Below are 15,644 nucleotides of genomic sequence, written 5' to 3'. Positions count from 1 at the left end.
CAAAAAGCTTGTGAAATATTATGTCTATTTAGCCAAACAATTGTTACAAGGCAATATATATGTATGCATGATCAAACTAAATAACACTGGAAAAATACCATTGACTTATCATAAGTAGTTCCCTTCAAACAAACCTAAACACAAACTAGTACATGTAAACTAAGCAAAATTTCAAAGTCAATAAACCATATCTGAGGGGGTAGGGTTAAGTAATCTCCATGGTAATGAGAAATGTCAATGCTAATACAACTGTATACCAAATATTATTGACCTACCACTAGTGGTTCCCCATAAACCAACCTAATCACAATCTAATAAATGAAAACTAAGCAAAAGTTTCAAAGTCAATAGACCATGACTGAGGGGGTGGTTCCAAATAATCACCATGGAAATGAGATATGTCAATGCTTATACAACTGTATCCAATGATCATTAACTTACCACTAGTGGTTCACTTTAAACTGACCTAATCACAAACTAATACATGAAAACTAAGCAAAAGTTTCAAAGTGAATAGACCATAATTGAGGGGGTGGGGTCAAATAATCTCCATGGTAATGAGATGTGCCAATACTAATACAAATGCATACCAAATATCTTTGACTTACCACTAGTGGTTCACCATAAACTAGACCTAATAACAAACTAATACCATCGCCGCCCATGCCAGAAGCAGCATACCTGCCTCGCTTTTTGACTCAGTCAAGTGAGACAAAAAATAGACATCAAGAGGTGAACATAACATCTTCCAACAACAAATAGAAACATTGTCAAACTGGGAAGTAAATAAAACTATTTGTTTGTGTGAGTGAAAGGTTTGAAGTCATTTTCTAAACATTCATAGAATATCATGGCAGTCAGTATTATTGATGAAATACTAGGTATCTAAAAGTTGAAAACTACAAAAATTTAGAACAATCTTATAGACTGACTGAATATTGACATTTTACATATATTTTAGTGAACAATACAAGAAGTTTAATAGTCTAGGTTAGTAAACGTATAAACATAAAAAAAAATGATCAAAGTCTACAACCAGTATGACGTTACGTTAAAACAAGAAAAGGAAAGAAAAAAATTGAATAAAAACTAAACTAGTGAAAGATACAGAACTACACCACTACAACATTTGATTAGTTATTTTACTGACACTACAAACTTTGATTGACTAAATATTGAAGATAATATTTAGTAACAATAAAAAACCATGACAAAAAAATTGAAAAATGGACACCTTTCATAATGCTAATAAGACATGACATCCCATCATGCAATCATCTCTATCACTGGTTCATACAAGAGATTTTCAAGGTCAAACTGCTGGAATAATAAGCTAAGTTATGGTAGTATGTTAAGCTTATGAAAGAAGCAGAAAAAGCAGCAGCAGTCTTATTGAAAAAGTAGGTCACTGTGACAACTTACTGATTTTAGCAGATGCTTCTGACTTAGCACCTAAAATTAATTACACATCTTAATAAAAACTGCATATCTTTTATTGATACATCAAGTGTTTGTAATCCCTTTTTATGTCTTCCATACAATACTAAACTTTTTTTATTCAAAATCTGAATGACTTGTCCAATCTAAATTATCAGGCAATTTCAACTTCAAAAAAAGAAATGAATTTGAATCAAACAAATTGAAATGTCATCTGAATCTAATACATGTATATCAACTTCAAAGATACTTTGACCAACATATAAATGGGATTGGAATTTTACAAAAATATATATTAAGAGTATAATTTTCATATAGAAATTAGATTACTAGGTTTAAATCTGTTTCTGTATATAAACTTCCATAATATAGCAAAGAGTTAAAAAAACTTTTTAAAACATATTTCTCACAATAGAATTAGAATTTGTTTTATCTGATTATAATATTAACTTAAGAGCCTATTAAGTACAGCATCTTTGCTTCAGATTGACAATCTGCACTTTTTTTTACACAACACCTAGAGCAAGTAAACTGAACTCAAGCTCATGAACAAATACAGCTCAACAATAATGTGAAGCAAAATACTGCCAACAGTTAACCCCCTTACATGATACCCAATCACAGACAGCCTAACTAAGTCCAAAAAATATTTTATAGAATATTTAGGACTTACCAACAACTCTTGGCGGTACAGGTGGCACTGAAAAAATAAGTTTAGAAGTTAACATAACTTTATGAAAGATGATGAGCAGTAATATAGATAATACACCTCCTAAGAATTATAACTGGAATCTCAGTCTCTGAAATAGCATGTTTATATTTAATGCAATGTATACAATTACTGTGGTTTCATTAATTTTCGTGGGAACCAATTTTCATAGATTTGGGAAACTTTGTATTTTCGTCGTTATTTGATTTTGTGGTTAAACAAAGGTCTTCGTACAATCCTATGGAAAATGTGTACTTCGATGAGCATTTAGATTTGTGATTCACCTGTAACCACGAAATCAATGAAAATTGGTATCCCATGAATCCACAGTGATTATCAATTCAGTATCTTTACCTCAGATGGACAATCTGTATTTTTGGTCTATAGATATGTTGTTTATTATTCAGAAAAAAAACAAAACATAAGGAGCAAATGAACTTAATCTGAGCTCATGAACAAATACAACTCAACAATAGTGTGAAGCATAAAAGAGAAAAAATATTGACCATTGTATTGTAATAAAAACTCTTCAGTGGCAATAGTGTTTTCTTTCAGCATTTTTATATAAATTTTCACTATACAACCCCAGTTGAGCAAATATTCCTAACTCACTTTAATTTTTTTTTAAAAGAAATCTTTTAAAATGATGTTTTTCAATTTTTCCCTTACTGGAAAATATGTGCAAATTTTTTTTTTCACACTAACTGTTCAACAGGAAGTAACAAGTATGTAATCAATGATATAACATATTAATATTAACTGCTGTGTTATTGAAGTTAAAATAGCAAAAGAATGTAACTTATTTCATTGGTTAACAAAAATTTGAATCCTGTGAATAAAATCAATAAAACATATATTATTAGTCAACTTTTACCCTTTTTAAATTCATCACTCTCAGTAATTGCTTTTTACAATTCATACTCTGTTGTCAAAAGACCTCTCAATATAAATTAAATCCAAGACAAACGCAATTTGGTGTTGCACTTTTCCATAATGTCCCAAAAGACATGAAAAGTAGACTTTAATGAGCAATGCTATGGAAGGTACAAAAGATACCAGCATTTTTTTAAAAACATTTAAGTGTTGCTATATCTTTACAGCAAGCCTTGTCCTGTACAACTAGTAAATGATTTATCTACATGATATAATGACTACAAGGAGGATTAGGAGATAGAAGAAGTGTGGCTATATATGGAATAAATTAATGAGTGAAACACACATTTAAAATCCTACATACAATATATGTCGGTTATACCGATATCTTAAATAAGTAACTATTGTTAGTCTTGTATGTGTTTTTTTTAAATGTTAGTTGTTTTATATGTTTTGGAGTTAAGTGTGATATCCTGCTGAATCCAGCCTCTGGATATGGGATTTTCTTGCTGTGTTTAAAATCATTAGTGGCTTTGGGATGTTTTCTGCTCTTTGGTAGGGTTGTCTCTTGAACACATTGCCCATTTGATTTCCATTCACAATTTTATTATATAACTAATTGTTCAAGAAAAGAAATGGTTGAACAAGAAAAAAAAAAGATAAAATTTAATGATATTTTTAATATTTTAATATTAAAAATACCATACACATAGATAACAAATGTAGGACACCTATATTAACAGGTTGATAAAATTAATGTCTGCAGAGGCTAAAACCACTATGCCACTATACTACATTGTATCACTATGAGCAGAAAAGAAATTTGTGGTAAATGCCAATGCCACAGAAACTCAACCACACAATTTCACTCAAATAGCCATCAAAAGTTCATCATACTACACAATGTACAAGTGCTAACAAATCTACAAAAGGATGTGATGTGAATAAACTTCTACTGAGACAATGAAGTATCTACAGTTAATAATAATTGTCAACAAATAAAAACAGGAGGAAACAAGGGACAAGAACTTAACTCAAGACATAGACATAGACCATTATATCTACATTCCTTTTATTTCCTACATCAGTGGTAAAACAAAAGATATGGTGCCGTAAAACTGTAACTGTTACTGTGATTACAAATGTGTAAGCCAAAGATGAAACCAGGTACCATGAAGCAACTAAATGTTTGCAATAGCTGAAAGCAGGCTCAAAGTACTTTTAAATCTATTGTTTAAAATAAGATGTGGGCAGATTGTCATTGAGATAACTCTCCACCGTAGAACAAATGGTGTAAAAGTTAACAACTATAGATCATTGTAAGGCCTTCAACAATAAGCAAAACCCATGTCACATTGTAAGCGTTAAAAGGCCTCTAAATGACAAATGTAAAACAGTTTAAACAAGTAAAGGCCTATATGCATTTGGTCACTGAAACTAACAAAACTGTTTGATTCATAATAGTATCTGTTCTAATTTGAAATAAGCTAGATCACTGGTATCTATTACGTTCTTTGATTTTTTTTATTGTTAATCTTAATCTAATATAAATACAGAATATATTTCTGGTTAATATCATTATATATTTTTTGTTAATATTTGTGAACATAAGCACTACAAGTTTTGGGTTATTACTCACTATGATGCCCTGGACAAAGAAACAAACAATATATTATGATTCATATGCATACAAAAATACGGAGATGTGGCAGAATTGCCAATGAGACAACTATCCACCAGAGTGTAAATGAAGAAGATTTGAAATTATAGAAGAAAAGTTAAAACCTTTTAATTGGAATCATCAAATGTTTTTTTACTGTTACAGTTAGAAGATTAATGCTATCTATATAAAAAAAATATCTTAAAAAATTCTATTGAGTTTGAATCAATATTTGTACGAATAAAAAATTTGTAGGAAAATATTTCTTTTTAGTCAATTTAAAAAGCTATTTAGAACAAGACATACAAATTGAAAGATTTAACATGCAGATGCTTTTAACTTAAATCTAGTAACCTGTTTAGTACATTTTTCCTTCCACGATCTTTCATGCATTGCATTTTAAAGAAGAAAGAAACCCAAATTAAAATGTTTGTTAAATACAAACAAAGGTTTGCATAAAAAGTGTCAGTGGTTTCTTTTTTAATAAATATTTCATAGGATAGTTGTTCATATAAAGAAAAGTGATCAATTTTAAACCTAAGACCATTCCTTGGTTGTCAACATTTACCAACAATTTTTACATCTCATTATTCTTCCAAAATTAGACAGAATTAGGTGTTGACTGGTGCTGTCTTGGCTATAGAACTACCACATACAATGTTCCAAATTAACTTTTATTTATCTAAACTTGCTTGTTCTACTGGTTGAAAATGTGAGTTGTCTTTAATCTTAGGCTGAATAGAACAGGCATCGTAGTATGAGACTTATGGCAGCTGACTTTGAGGTGGGAAATTAAAAAGGATTTAGTCAAATATACCAAATACATCCCTTTCTAACATTTTTTAAATCTGGAGAGTTTGTTATTTTTTTTTTTTAGTAAGTACAAAAATGTAATTGATTCTGTAAATAATAACATTATGATTGGGTTTCCTTCTTTTTTAAATTTCCTTAAAAGTTTAACATTGACTTACCTCCCTTATTTTGTGTTGGCGACTTCCCTATACATTCTTTATGTACACACTGCTTATTGTCTGAAAAATAGGGTAAAATTGTTTGTTCATGCAGAATAAGTTGCTCGTACCAGTCTACAGAACCCTTTGCCATAATACTGCAATAAATGCTATTGTGAAAACGAAAAAATTAAATCATGTAAAGATTTATTTTTTACAGTTATGCCCCCTCTTTATTACTGTGGATTCATTATTATTCGTTGGATACCAATTTTGTGGCTTTCATGGGTACATGCAAACCACGAATTTTAACGTTCAACAAATAAGATATTTTCTATAGGCTTATATGCAGACAATGGCAAAACCTTAAAATTAAATATATGAAAGTTTTCTGTTATCCACGAAAATTGGTACACACAAAAATAAATGAATGCACAGTAATCCATGTTTATAGCTTAATATTGTTGATGGTCATATGCATTGCCGATGGTAATATAACCGACTTACCTTCACATAAATATCCTTGGAAGAATACACCTCTGAAATATAAAAGAAGAAAAATGTAAATGCCATAAAAGAAATGGACCAACATAAACAGTATAAATATAGATACTTCCACTGAATCAAGCATGATACAATATTTCCTTTTTGGTTACGGTTACATTTTCAAATTTAAAAAGCAAAATGTATTGCATTCAGTGGTGCATTCTGTTTCTCTAATACTTTAGAAGATATGGAGTCAAACTCAATCTTTCTTTAAAATGATCTGTAAAAATATCATATGTGATGTCATTTTGGCATGATAAACTATAATGCAACATTACAATAGCAAATTTGGGAGAAATCAAAAGATATCTGAGGTGAGTGAGGTCGTCATAGAATTTTGAACAATGAAGATCAATAGAACAACACATTGATCATATAAATCTGCTAAGAATTAGAGAAATTCTATAACTTTCTTAGAATGATGACAAATTACATCATCAGAATAAAATTGAGAATGGAAAAGGGGAATGTGTCACTGAGACAACAACCTGACTAACTATAGAGCCGATCACAGCCGAAGGACACCAATGGGTCTTCAATGCAGCGAGAAACTCCCGCAAATAGAGGTGTCCTTCAGCTGGCCCTAAAAATTATAACTTTTACTAACATTATAACCCTGTAAGTTAGATTATTGCACACTATATAGGACTCCAGATACAAACTGTTCTGATCAACCTATTCCTAAGGGATATTTTATGATAAAATATCATATATAAACCTTGCAAAATTGATTAACAATTGAATATAAATGTGTCATCATTGTATGCAGGTTTATCTTTAATCTTGGTTTTTAGACAGATCCTTAAACTGTGTAATAGATGACAGACACTATCATAAGAAAAAGATTAACAGATTACCAATTTTTGATCTGATAATTTCAATTTTCACCTTGACATGAATGTACATATCGCCTCCATGTGCAGGAGTTTCTCGCTGCATTGAAGACCCATTGGTGACCTTCGGCTGTTGTCTGCTCTATGGTTGGGTTGTTGTCTCTTTGACACATTCCCCATTTCCATTCTCAATTTTATTATGTATTCTTAAGGTCTCTCTTTAACAACCAACAACTTACCTCAATAATTTACCACAGGCATAACATTCTGTTGGAGTATCAAATGTATTCATTTTATAATTAGCACCAGCAGGAGCAGGAGGCTGGGTATTATCTCTGAAATAAACAGAAAACATAATAGAGACTACTCAATCACTTAAAATAATGTTCACACAACAATTTTTAATGTATTTTAACTGTACCTATTTAGATGGAGTAACTATGGAGCACAAACTTGGAATTAGAACTCTTATAGTCTTTGGTTGCAACTTGGAATGGAATTCTCATAAAAATTTTTGGAAAAGATTTCTAAAGTGCTTTTAACTTTCTCAGGATGGAATTCTAAAAGGGCTTGTAGAATATGAGTAAGATATCATTAATTATTCCAAATTTACTAAAATTGATAATATGTCCAAACAACCAAAAATATATACATGTATATCAAAAGGCTACATGGTGTACACTAGATGTTTATAGCTTCTTTTAATATGTTTTTTATTTTCACTAAAAATCATGAAAGGTGGATTTTTTCATCACATACTTTAAAAGAAAAAAGAAAATAGAAAAATATGTATCAAAATACACATTTCTCAACTCTTCATAAGTTAAGAGTAAATATAAAGTTTGTAGGATGAAAACAACTTCACTGTTTCAAACTCATATAAATTTTCATAATAAGCAAAGGAAACATACCTTTTTATTTCAATAGTAAGACAAACTGAAGGGAAAGAAAAACTTACAAAGATAATTTTATTGCCTCTATCCACTTTATTCTCATATCATCTGTTTTGGCAAAAAATGTATAAGCTATCTGTTCATCTTTCTTTGCAAGGATAAAGCCACTGTTCCACTGAAAGATAATAAGAATAAGACAAAATTAAATTAAACTTATAATCATCATCAACAGGGTATATCATTTGACAAAATAAAATCTAATATCCAGCATCTGAAGCCCCATATGGATGGAGAAGGATCTGCATTCTCTTTTGGAGTACATGATTTTCTTTCAGAACAATGAATTGTCTAGTTAAATTGAAAACATGGACACGTTTTTTTTATACCTATGAAAATATATGTTTGGATTTTTTATATTTGACATCTGCCTTATAATATAAGTACTTATATTATCGCTTACCATTTGGAACTCATGCATAGTTTTCATGTAGATCATTAATATACAACCATCTTGAATACTTTCATTTCCATTTTTATCTGCCTTTCTACACTATTGAAAATATCATGTGTATTTTTACCCACCTTTCCACACTATTGAAATATCATGTGTATTTTTATCTGCCTTTCTACACTACTGAAATATCATGTATATTTTTACAAATCATTCCTTCAGTGGTAATGAACCTTCTTATTAAATTTCATAAAGATCCATTCATTTAAACTAAAGTTATTGTGTGGAAACAAGATGTGTCTTCGGACAACGATGAAGACGAGGATGACATACGACATCATACCATTATACGAACCCCAATTTTTTTTGCGGTCGTATAAAAACCGTAAGTTTGACAGACAAATGGACACAACTCTTGCTAAGCTTGGTACAGCTAAAATAAATCTGGAAGAATATGGGAAGGGGATCAATATTCTGGTATCAGATTGATGTATTTGTATGTGGTGGTCTTTCATAACTATAATAAGATTATTTTTGTATGTGGTCGTCTTTCATTACTATAATAACATTATTTTTACTCATTCAATTGTTTCAGTTACAATTTTTTTTATGGCTTTTATTGAGAGAGGAATTTCAAATCGATCTTAGCGTTATTTAGATCATTTAAAGTTGACGAAATTGTTTATTCTCGGATACAAGAGATTTTAGAAAATTTAGATTTCTCTTCATTATCTTCATCTCACTCTTCCTTTTCATAAGAAAATACAACAAGATCAAAGACGCTGATTGAGTAGTTTTTAGGTGATCACAAACAGAAGTTTAATCCCCACTTTATACACATTCAAGCTCATCAGTGTAAATTACAATAAATTGTTTTTGTAAACATTTTAAATACTTTTTCATAAACATTAACAATGAATCTCTCATTATTAAAAAAAAAAAATATAGAAATAAATCTTATGTAAACACTCATGGAAATAAAAAGTCATTAATCAATACAGTGGTCAGTGACCACAATATGTGTATTAGTTCAAGATAAATAATGAATTTTGAATGCTTTTGTTAACCTTGGGACCGTAAATTTAGTTTGACTCAACCAAAATTTTGACTCATCAGGAGTCAAAAAACATACATTTATATGGAACAAAGATCAGGGCCATGTGAAAACTTCAACTCATCGGAAATTTCGATTCAACCAAGTTCGAGACAACAAGAGTTAACTGTATCTTGTGTATTTTTACTTGTCTTTCTTCACTATTGAAATATCATCTGTATTTTAACCTGCCTTTTTACACTATTGAAATATTAAAATGACAGTAAAATTGAGAATGGAAATGGGGAATGTACCAAAGAGACAACAACCCAACCATAGAGCAGACAACAGCAGAAGGTCACCAAAAGGTCTTCAATGCAACGAGAAATTCCCGCACCCGGAGGCATCCTTCAGCTGGCCCCTAAACAAATATATACTAGTTCAGTCAAAAATGCGGCGGGGTTAAACATGTTTGTGAGATCTCAACCCTCCCCCTATACCTCTAGCCAATGCAGAAAAGTAAACCCATAACAATACGCACATTAAAATTCAGTTACTTACATTTCCTTTTTTCTGTCCTTCTTTAATAGATGGCATATCTTCTACTCTAAAGGCTGCTAAGATAATGGCTTCTTTAAAATTATATGTTTCACCCTACAACAAAAAACAAAATATGCCAAAAAATATGCCAATAAACAATATAAAATCTAAACTGATCCGTAAAAAAAATGTCAGTTAAATACAGAAAAGTGCAAAATATAGTAATCCTTGAGTTTCTAGAAAATCAATTCCTTTTATTTACTAAATAAAGAAACATGGATTTGAATAGCTATCATTAAAATGTGATTTCACTGGTGAACTTTTGAAAGAAATGAATGCAATCTTATGTAAAACGTATTATACAATTGAATATTTATACAAGTGATTTTTTGTGAGTGTAATCTAGAGTGAGTTGAAAATATAACAAAACTCTTGGTCCAAACAATAAAATTTCATGATTTTCAAACTGAATTAATTGCCTAACAAATTGTTTTTTATAACTAATACTTTTTGCTCCTAGTATACAAAGACACAAGGGAGAGTAATTTAAATTTTGTATGAGACCATATTTCACTCAAGTACAAAACAATGTATATATTTAAATAGATAGTGTATACAATTTTCTTGACAATTTATAGAATTTTATTCCACCAATATGTTATATTATCTTGTACATTTAATTCTTTGCTATCCAAACTTTAATAAAGGTTTCATTTTCAAAATTAAGTTCGTATTAATTATGGAAATAAAAAAATAAGGATACTGCAAAATATGAATACCTTTAATTAAATTAGTGAACATTGTACACAGCTGATATACATATAAATTCACAAATTTCTAAATTTTTTTCTGTAATCAGAAGTAACTGGCCTAGCATAATAAATGCATACTTCTAAGTGTCTTATTTTAGTTATGTGCCAGTAAATAGGCATCTGTTTAAAACATACCACTGCATAAACTGAAATGAAGCAACCAGAGTGTGAAGGGGAAAATAAAATTGTGTAGACATATAAAGCAAACATTGAGCCTCTATGCAAACAACAAAGATAAAAGTGGTTCTTCATCTGTATAATCAAATATGTTACTGTGGATTCCTTGATTTCATGGGTAACAATTTTAATCAATTGAGGAAAAATTGCATTGTTCACGCATAGGTGACAATATAAGGGAATTTGATGCAACTGTCATACAAGTGGTTTAGCTAGCTATAAAACCAGGTTCAATCCACCACTTTCTACACAAGAAAATGCCTGTACCAAGTCAGGAATATGACAGTTGTTATCCATTCGTTAGATGTGTTTGAACTTTTGATTTTGCCATTTGATTGGAGACTTTCCTTTTTGAATTTTCCTTGGGAGTTCAGTATTTTTGTGATTTTACTTTTTTATATACTGTTATTTGATTTTCATGGATTTGTCAAAGTCTCCACACAAGTCTAGAATTTTTTTACTTTTTTAAACATTTAAATTTGTGGTTTAACCTGTACCCATGAAAAAATAATGAATCCTCAGCATATTCCTGTAAAATATGGTAGAAATACTCTAAGTTAACCTCATTACTTCATTCAAATTCTGATTTGTTTTGAAAGCAGTTTACCAATTTGAAAGGACTTTATAGTGAAACCTTAATTTGGGTTCGGAAAAATATTATGTTTAAACTCATCTCATGTAATATCTTTTTTTAAATAATGGTTTTGTATTTGTAAAACGTGCATTTCTTCTGCAAATCTATAAACCTATAAGTAATCTAGCTAAAGATGCATCAATTTCTAAATAATTTATACTAAATATAAAAAAAAAAAAAAAAATGTTGAACACAGACTCTTAACTTAGTTTTGGTAATTCATATTTAAAAAACCCTAGAAACACAATATACTTTTTATAAATGGAACTTAGTGATAAGGTTCTTAACAAGATACCACAGAGATATAACACTATGCATAAAACTAAATTTCCTCAATCTTTTTTTTAAAAGAAATCTAAATTTAATAGTTTTATTGACTAAGACAAAGAATTAGGGATAATATATAACCCAAAGCCCTGAAGGAGAAAGCTACATATAGGACATTCAATACATCTAACACCTCATACATATATGTCCCTAACAAATGTATCTATTATCATCCTTAGTCAAGCAAGTACGGCCGACCAATGTATTAAGTCAGAGCATACTGTAAGATTTACAAGCTTTTTAGAAAAGCATTAGACTTGCTCCAAGAATCTTTCTATATGTCATTTTATTTATTTCTATTTAACTGCTATAAGAGATGCATACTGTATCAACACCTTTATATTGATAACTATAGAAGAAAGGGATTTGCTATGTGTATTTCATTGACTTACTTGACTTAATCCACTTCCTCCCAAGGGAGACATAGGGCGACTACAGTTTGTGTATTTTATTATTATACAATAAAGATTTATTTAACTTATCCCTGATGTCAATTCTTACATTAGAGGTCATTTTCATCTAACAAAAATAATATGTTGTCTCTCTTATAGCAATTGCATTGGATAACGAACATATAGGTAAGACTGTGCACCAAGTCTAAAAGCAGCATTGAATGATAATTTCTGGTTCACATATTGGACTAATATCATTATTCATTATCTAAATCATTATATAAACAATCTTTATTATTGATCTTTTGCAAGGCTCTCTTTGTGTAAATATTGGTATCAAATAATTGGCAACATAATATAATTTGCCCATTTGGACTTCTATAGTTAAGGACATGTGTTTTCTTTCTCGTCATGCTTAATGAAATTTTTGTAATTTCACAATATGCTCTCGTCCACGTTTTAGTCAAGAAACAGACACAAAAAAAAATCCAACATAAATGTGAAGTATGAGATAAACAAGTATTCTCTAGTGTGCTTGCAATGAATTATATATGTAACGTCTTAAAAAACTTGGAATATTTTTACAAAGTGATCATCTCATAATAATGCCATACCCAAAACTCACATCCCCTGTCTGAATTTAAATACTGTTGATTCATATATTTCTTGGATACTGTACCAATTTGTGTTGATTTTTTTTTTTTTTTTTTTTTTTATATTGAATTTTGTGGTTTTGTCATATTCTACATACAAGTTTAAACAAAATTAATTACCTTCGAAATGATTTTTTTAATTTGTATATAACAGTTCCATGCAAATTGATTTCCCAAGAATAAAACTGAATCCACAGTATTCTCTTTGCTCCAATGACAATTAGATAATAATAGAAAGAGTAAACTATAAAATATATGATCAGAATAGAACATGTAACTTTTTCTTAGATAATATATTCATAAATATTACATTCCTATGATAAGAAAATAGAAAAGTTGAAGTTGGATTTGGGAAATCAAACAATATTTTATTTCAGACCCGATATTGTTTTTTTAAGAGATAACAATGTATATATTTCTCTCATTTGAATAATCAATGTTCTGATCACTGTTATGAATTTAGTGACCAGTTAAACCAAAACAAATGCAAGAATGAAGTAACATAAAATGAAATGCACAAATGGAAGATATGAGGAATACAAATAAGCTTTTACAACGCAGTGTCCAACATTCCTTTGTTTATGTGTCTTACCGAGAAAAACTTATCCACTGTCTATGATGCAAAAAAGAAACATGAATTAATGATATGATTGGTGATAAATATGATGACATGATGAAATGCTGCCTTCTGAGTGGTCAATAAAATGAGTACATGAATATCTTTCTATAAACCAACTGATTTTTTTAACAATTTTCTGTTATTTTTTATTGATCCACTTAGAATTACAATTGAAATCAGTTGGTTTACAAAACATATTCAGATTCTTCCACACTACTGAATCACTTCTAAAAGACACATAAAAATTAATAATAAGTTGTGTGATGATACTGATATAAAGAAAAATATTACAATAAACAGGCTATTATTTGAACTTGGAATTATTTTTAATTATGGAATTTGCTTGATTTCTTGTTATTGAAATTTTTAATAAATTCCATGTTTATTCTGTACTGAAATGTTCTGTGCTGCGCACAACACTTTCTATTACAAAGAAAATAGTATATTTTCAATAGAATGTACTGTGCCGCGCACAACACTATCTAACCAAAATAATTTGTATGGAAAGTGTTATTAACCGCTCAAAAGATTATAATACCAAATAAACATGAAATTTATTAAAAATTTTAAACACAAGAAATTATACAAATTCCATAATTAAAAATAATTCCAAGTTCAAATAATAGCCTGTTAATAGTAAATAGTGCTATAAGACTATACCAAAGAATACACTCGAAATAAACTACTCTTAATATATATTTGCAGAAACTAATCTCAAGATACACTCGAATTATCTACTCTTCAGATAGACTATCTATTATTAGAATATGGTAATTTCCACCTATTGATGAAAGGGGAAGTGAATTGTGAAATCACAGCAAATTGTCAAAGTGAAACTAACAGTGTCCTTCTGTTATAGATATACAAATCTTAACCAATCTATTGTCTTAAACATCCAATGGAAATGTAATGACTTAAAATCAATCAAAATTAACTACATCCCTCCCTGCCAAAAAAAATAATTGACAAATGCATAGAAAAATAATCAACTATTTGTATTCAAATGACATCTTTTTTAAAGAAGAAATATGGCTGCTGGAAAAATACTACCAAAAAAAATTAATGGAATTATGAAATTTGGAATTTTGTTAATTTTATTTCAAGGATAGAAAAAGAAAGCATTAGAGCTGTCAGAACGGCATTGTGTTTTATTCTGTAGCAGAAAATAAATTCAAAATTTAATCTGCCACTAACTTCCCAATGGATGTGTGTGTTAAGATTTAGCCTACAACTATTCCATTCCAAACAAAGTAGTATTGAGTAAAATTCAACAAAAATATATTAAGAAGGAAGATAATTGCTAATGCTTTTCTTGAAAATAAACCTTTAATTCAATAAATTTTAGACTACTCTTAAAATCTTAATTTTCTTAAATAAGTCACGGTCTCCTATATACAGAACTAAAAATGTTTGAATCTAGATTGACAAGAATTTCTACAGAATTTCTAATTACTAGCACGCCAACTACATTTAACGTTGAATTTGTCTCTTCAACAAGAACATTTGAATCAGAATAAATTTGGATCAACACAAATTTTCTAAATTCTATTTCAAAATAGATTGTTCTTGTTTTCACCCCTATTTGATCAGAATGGAATAGCCCATATAAGAACTTTTGCAAACATATACCTGATGATGCTGAAGCTGGATATAAAAACATCGGTATAACTTATATGTACATTTTTTGCATAAATTGCTATAAAATAGTGTAGCACACAAATTACGACACAACAAATGCTGCAGAAGAACAATATTAAAACACAATACAAATCAACAATGTGCTTAAAAATGATTTTTCCCTAAAAAAAATGTCTTCTTAAAAAATAACAACATTTGTAACAACAATATTACAAATACTAGCAGGAGCTAAATTTTTAACAAATTGAAAACAGGTAAAACTGCCAAGATCATGAAAATCTATGGTTAACAACATTCAGGAAAAGATAACTCTGAGATTACTATAATTTATTAAAATAATACATACCCGCGATTTACACATTAACATAACTTTGTCAAACAAGAAAATGTATCTGAAAAATAAAGGATATATATATAAACCTAAGAACATATTTATAAAGGCATGTACAGTATCGTTTATTTTTTCA

The 15,644-nt window shown here is 29.4% G+C and overlaps 1 protein-coding gene across 22 annotated transcripts in view; it reads right to left on the bottom strand.

The window, feature by feature from the left end:
- LOC139512202 (proto-oncogene vav-like) overlaps positions 1-15,644 on the bottom strand; it is a 54,054-nt gene that overhangs the window by 12,455 nt on the left and 25,955 nt on the right. For 7 of the 22 annotated variants that reach the window (XR_011662191.1, XR_011662192.1, XR_011662194.1 and 4 more), the window contains exons 14-22: positions 15,524-15,569; positions 13,513-13,533; positions 9,947-10,039; positions 7,967-8,076; positions 7,248-7,343; positions 6,137-6,168; positions 5,651-5,710; positions 2,111-2,137; positions 1,423-1,452 (exon numbers count right to left, since the gene is read on the bottom strand). Coding sequence is in view for 9 of the 22 variants with exons in the window: in XM_071299618.1 (XP_071155719.1) it covers positions 1,423-1,452; positions 2,111-2,137; positions 5,651-5,710; positions 6,137-6,168; positions 7,248-7,343; positions 7,967-8,076; positions 9,947-10,039; positions 13,513-13,533; positions 15,524-15,569 (515 nt within the window). In the remaining 13 variants the exon portion in view is untranslated. The remainder of the gene's footprint in view (positions 1-1,422; positions 1,453-2,110; positions 2,138-5,650; positions 5,711-6,136; positions 6,169-7,247; positions 7,344-7,966; positions 8,077-9,946; positions 10,040-13,512; positions 13,534-15,523; positions 15,570-15,644) is intronic. The other 15 variants (XR_011662196.1, XR_011662195.1, XR_011662197.1 and 12 more) reach the window with 3 other exon arrangements.

The sequence above is a fragment of the Mytilus edulis genome, chromosome 2 (assembly GCF_963676685.1).
Source record: "Mytilus edulis chromosome 2, xbMytEdul2.2, whole genome shotgun sequence".
Taxonomy (NCBI): domain Eukaryota; kingdom Metazoa; phylum Mollusca; class Bivalvia; order Mytilida; family Mytilidae; genus Mytilus; species Mytilus edulis.
The sequence above is the reverse complement of the archived record's forward strand: the minus strand, read 5'-3'. Positions and strand labels throughout refer to the sequence as shown.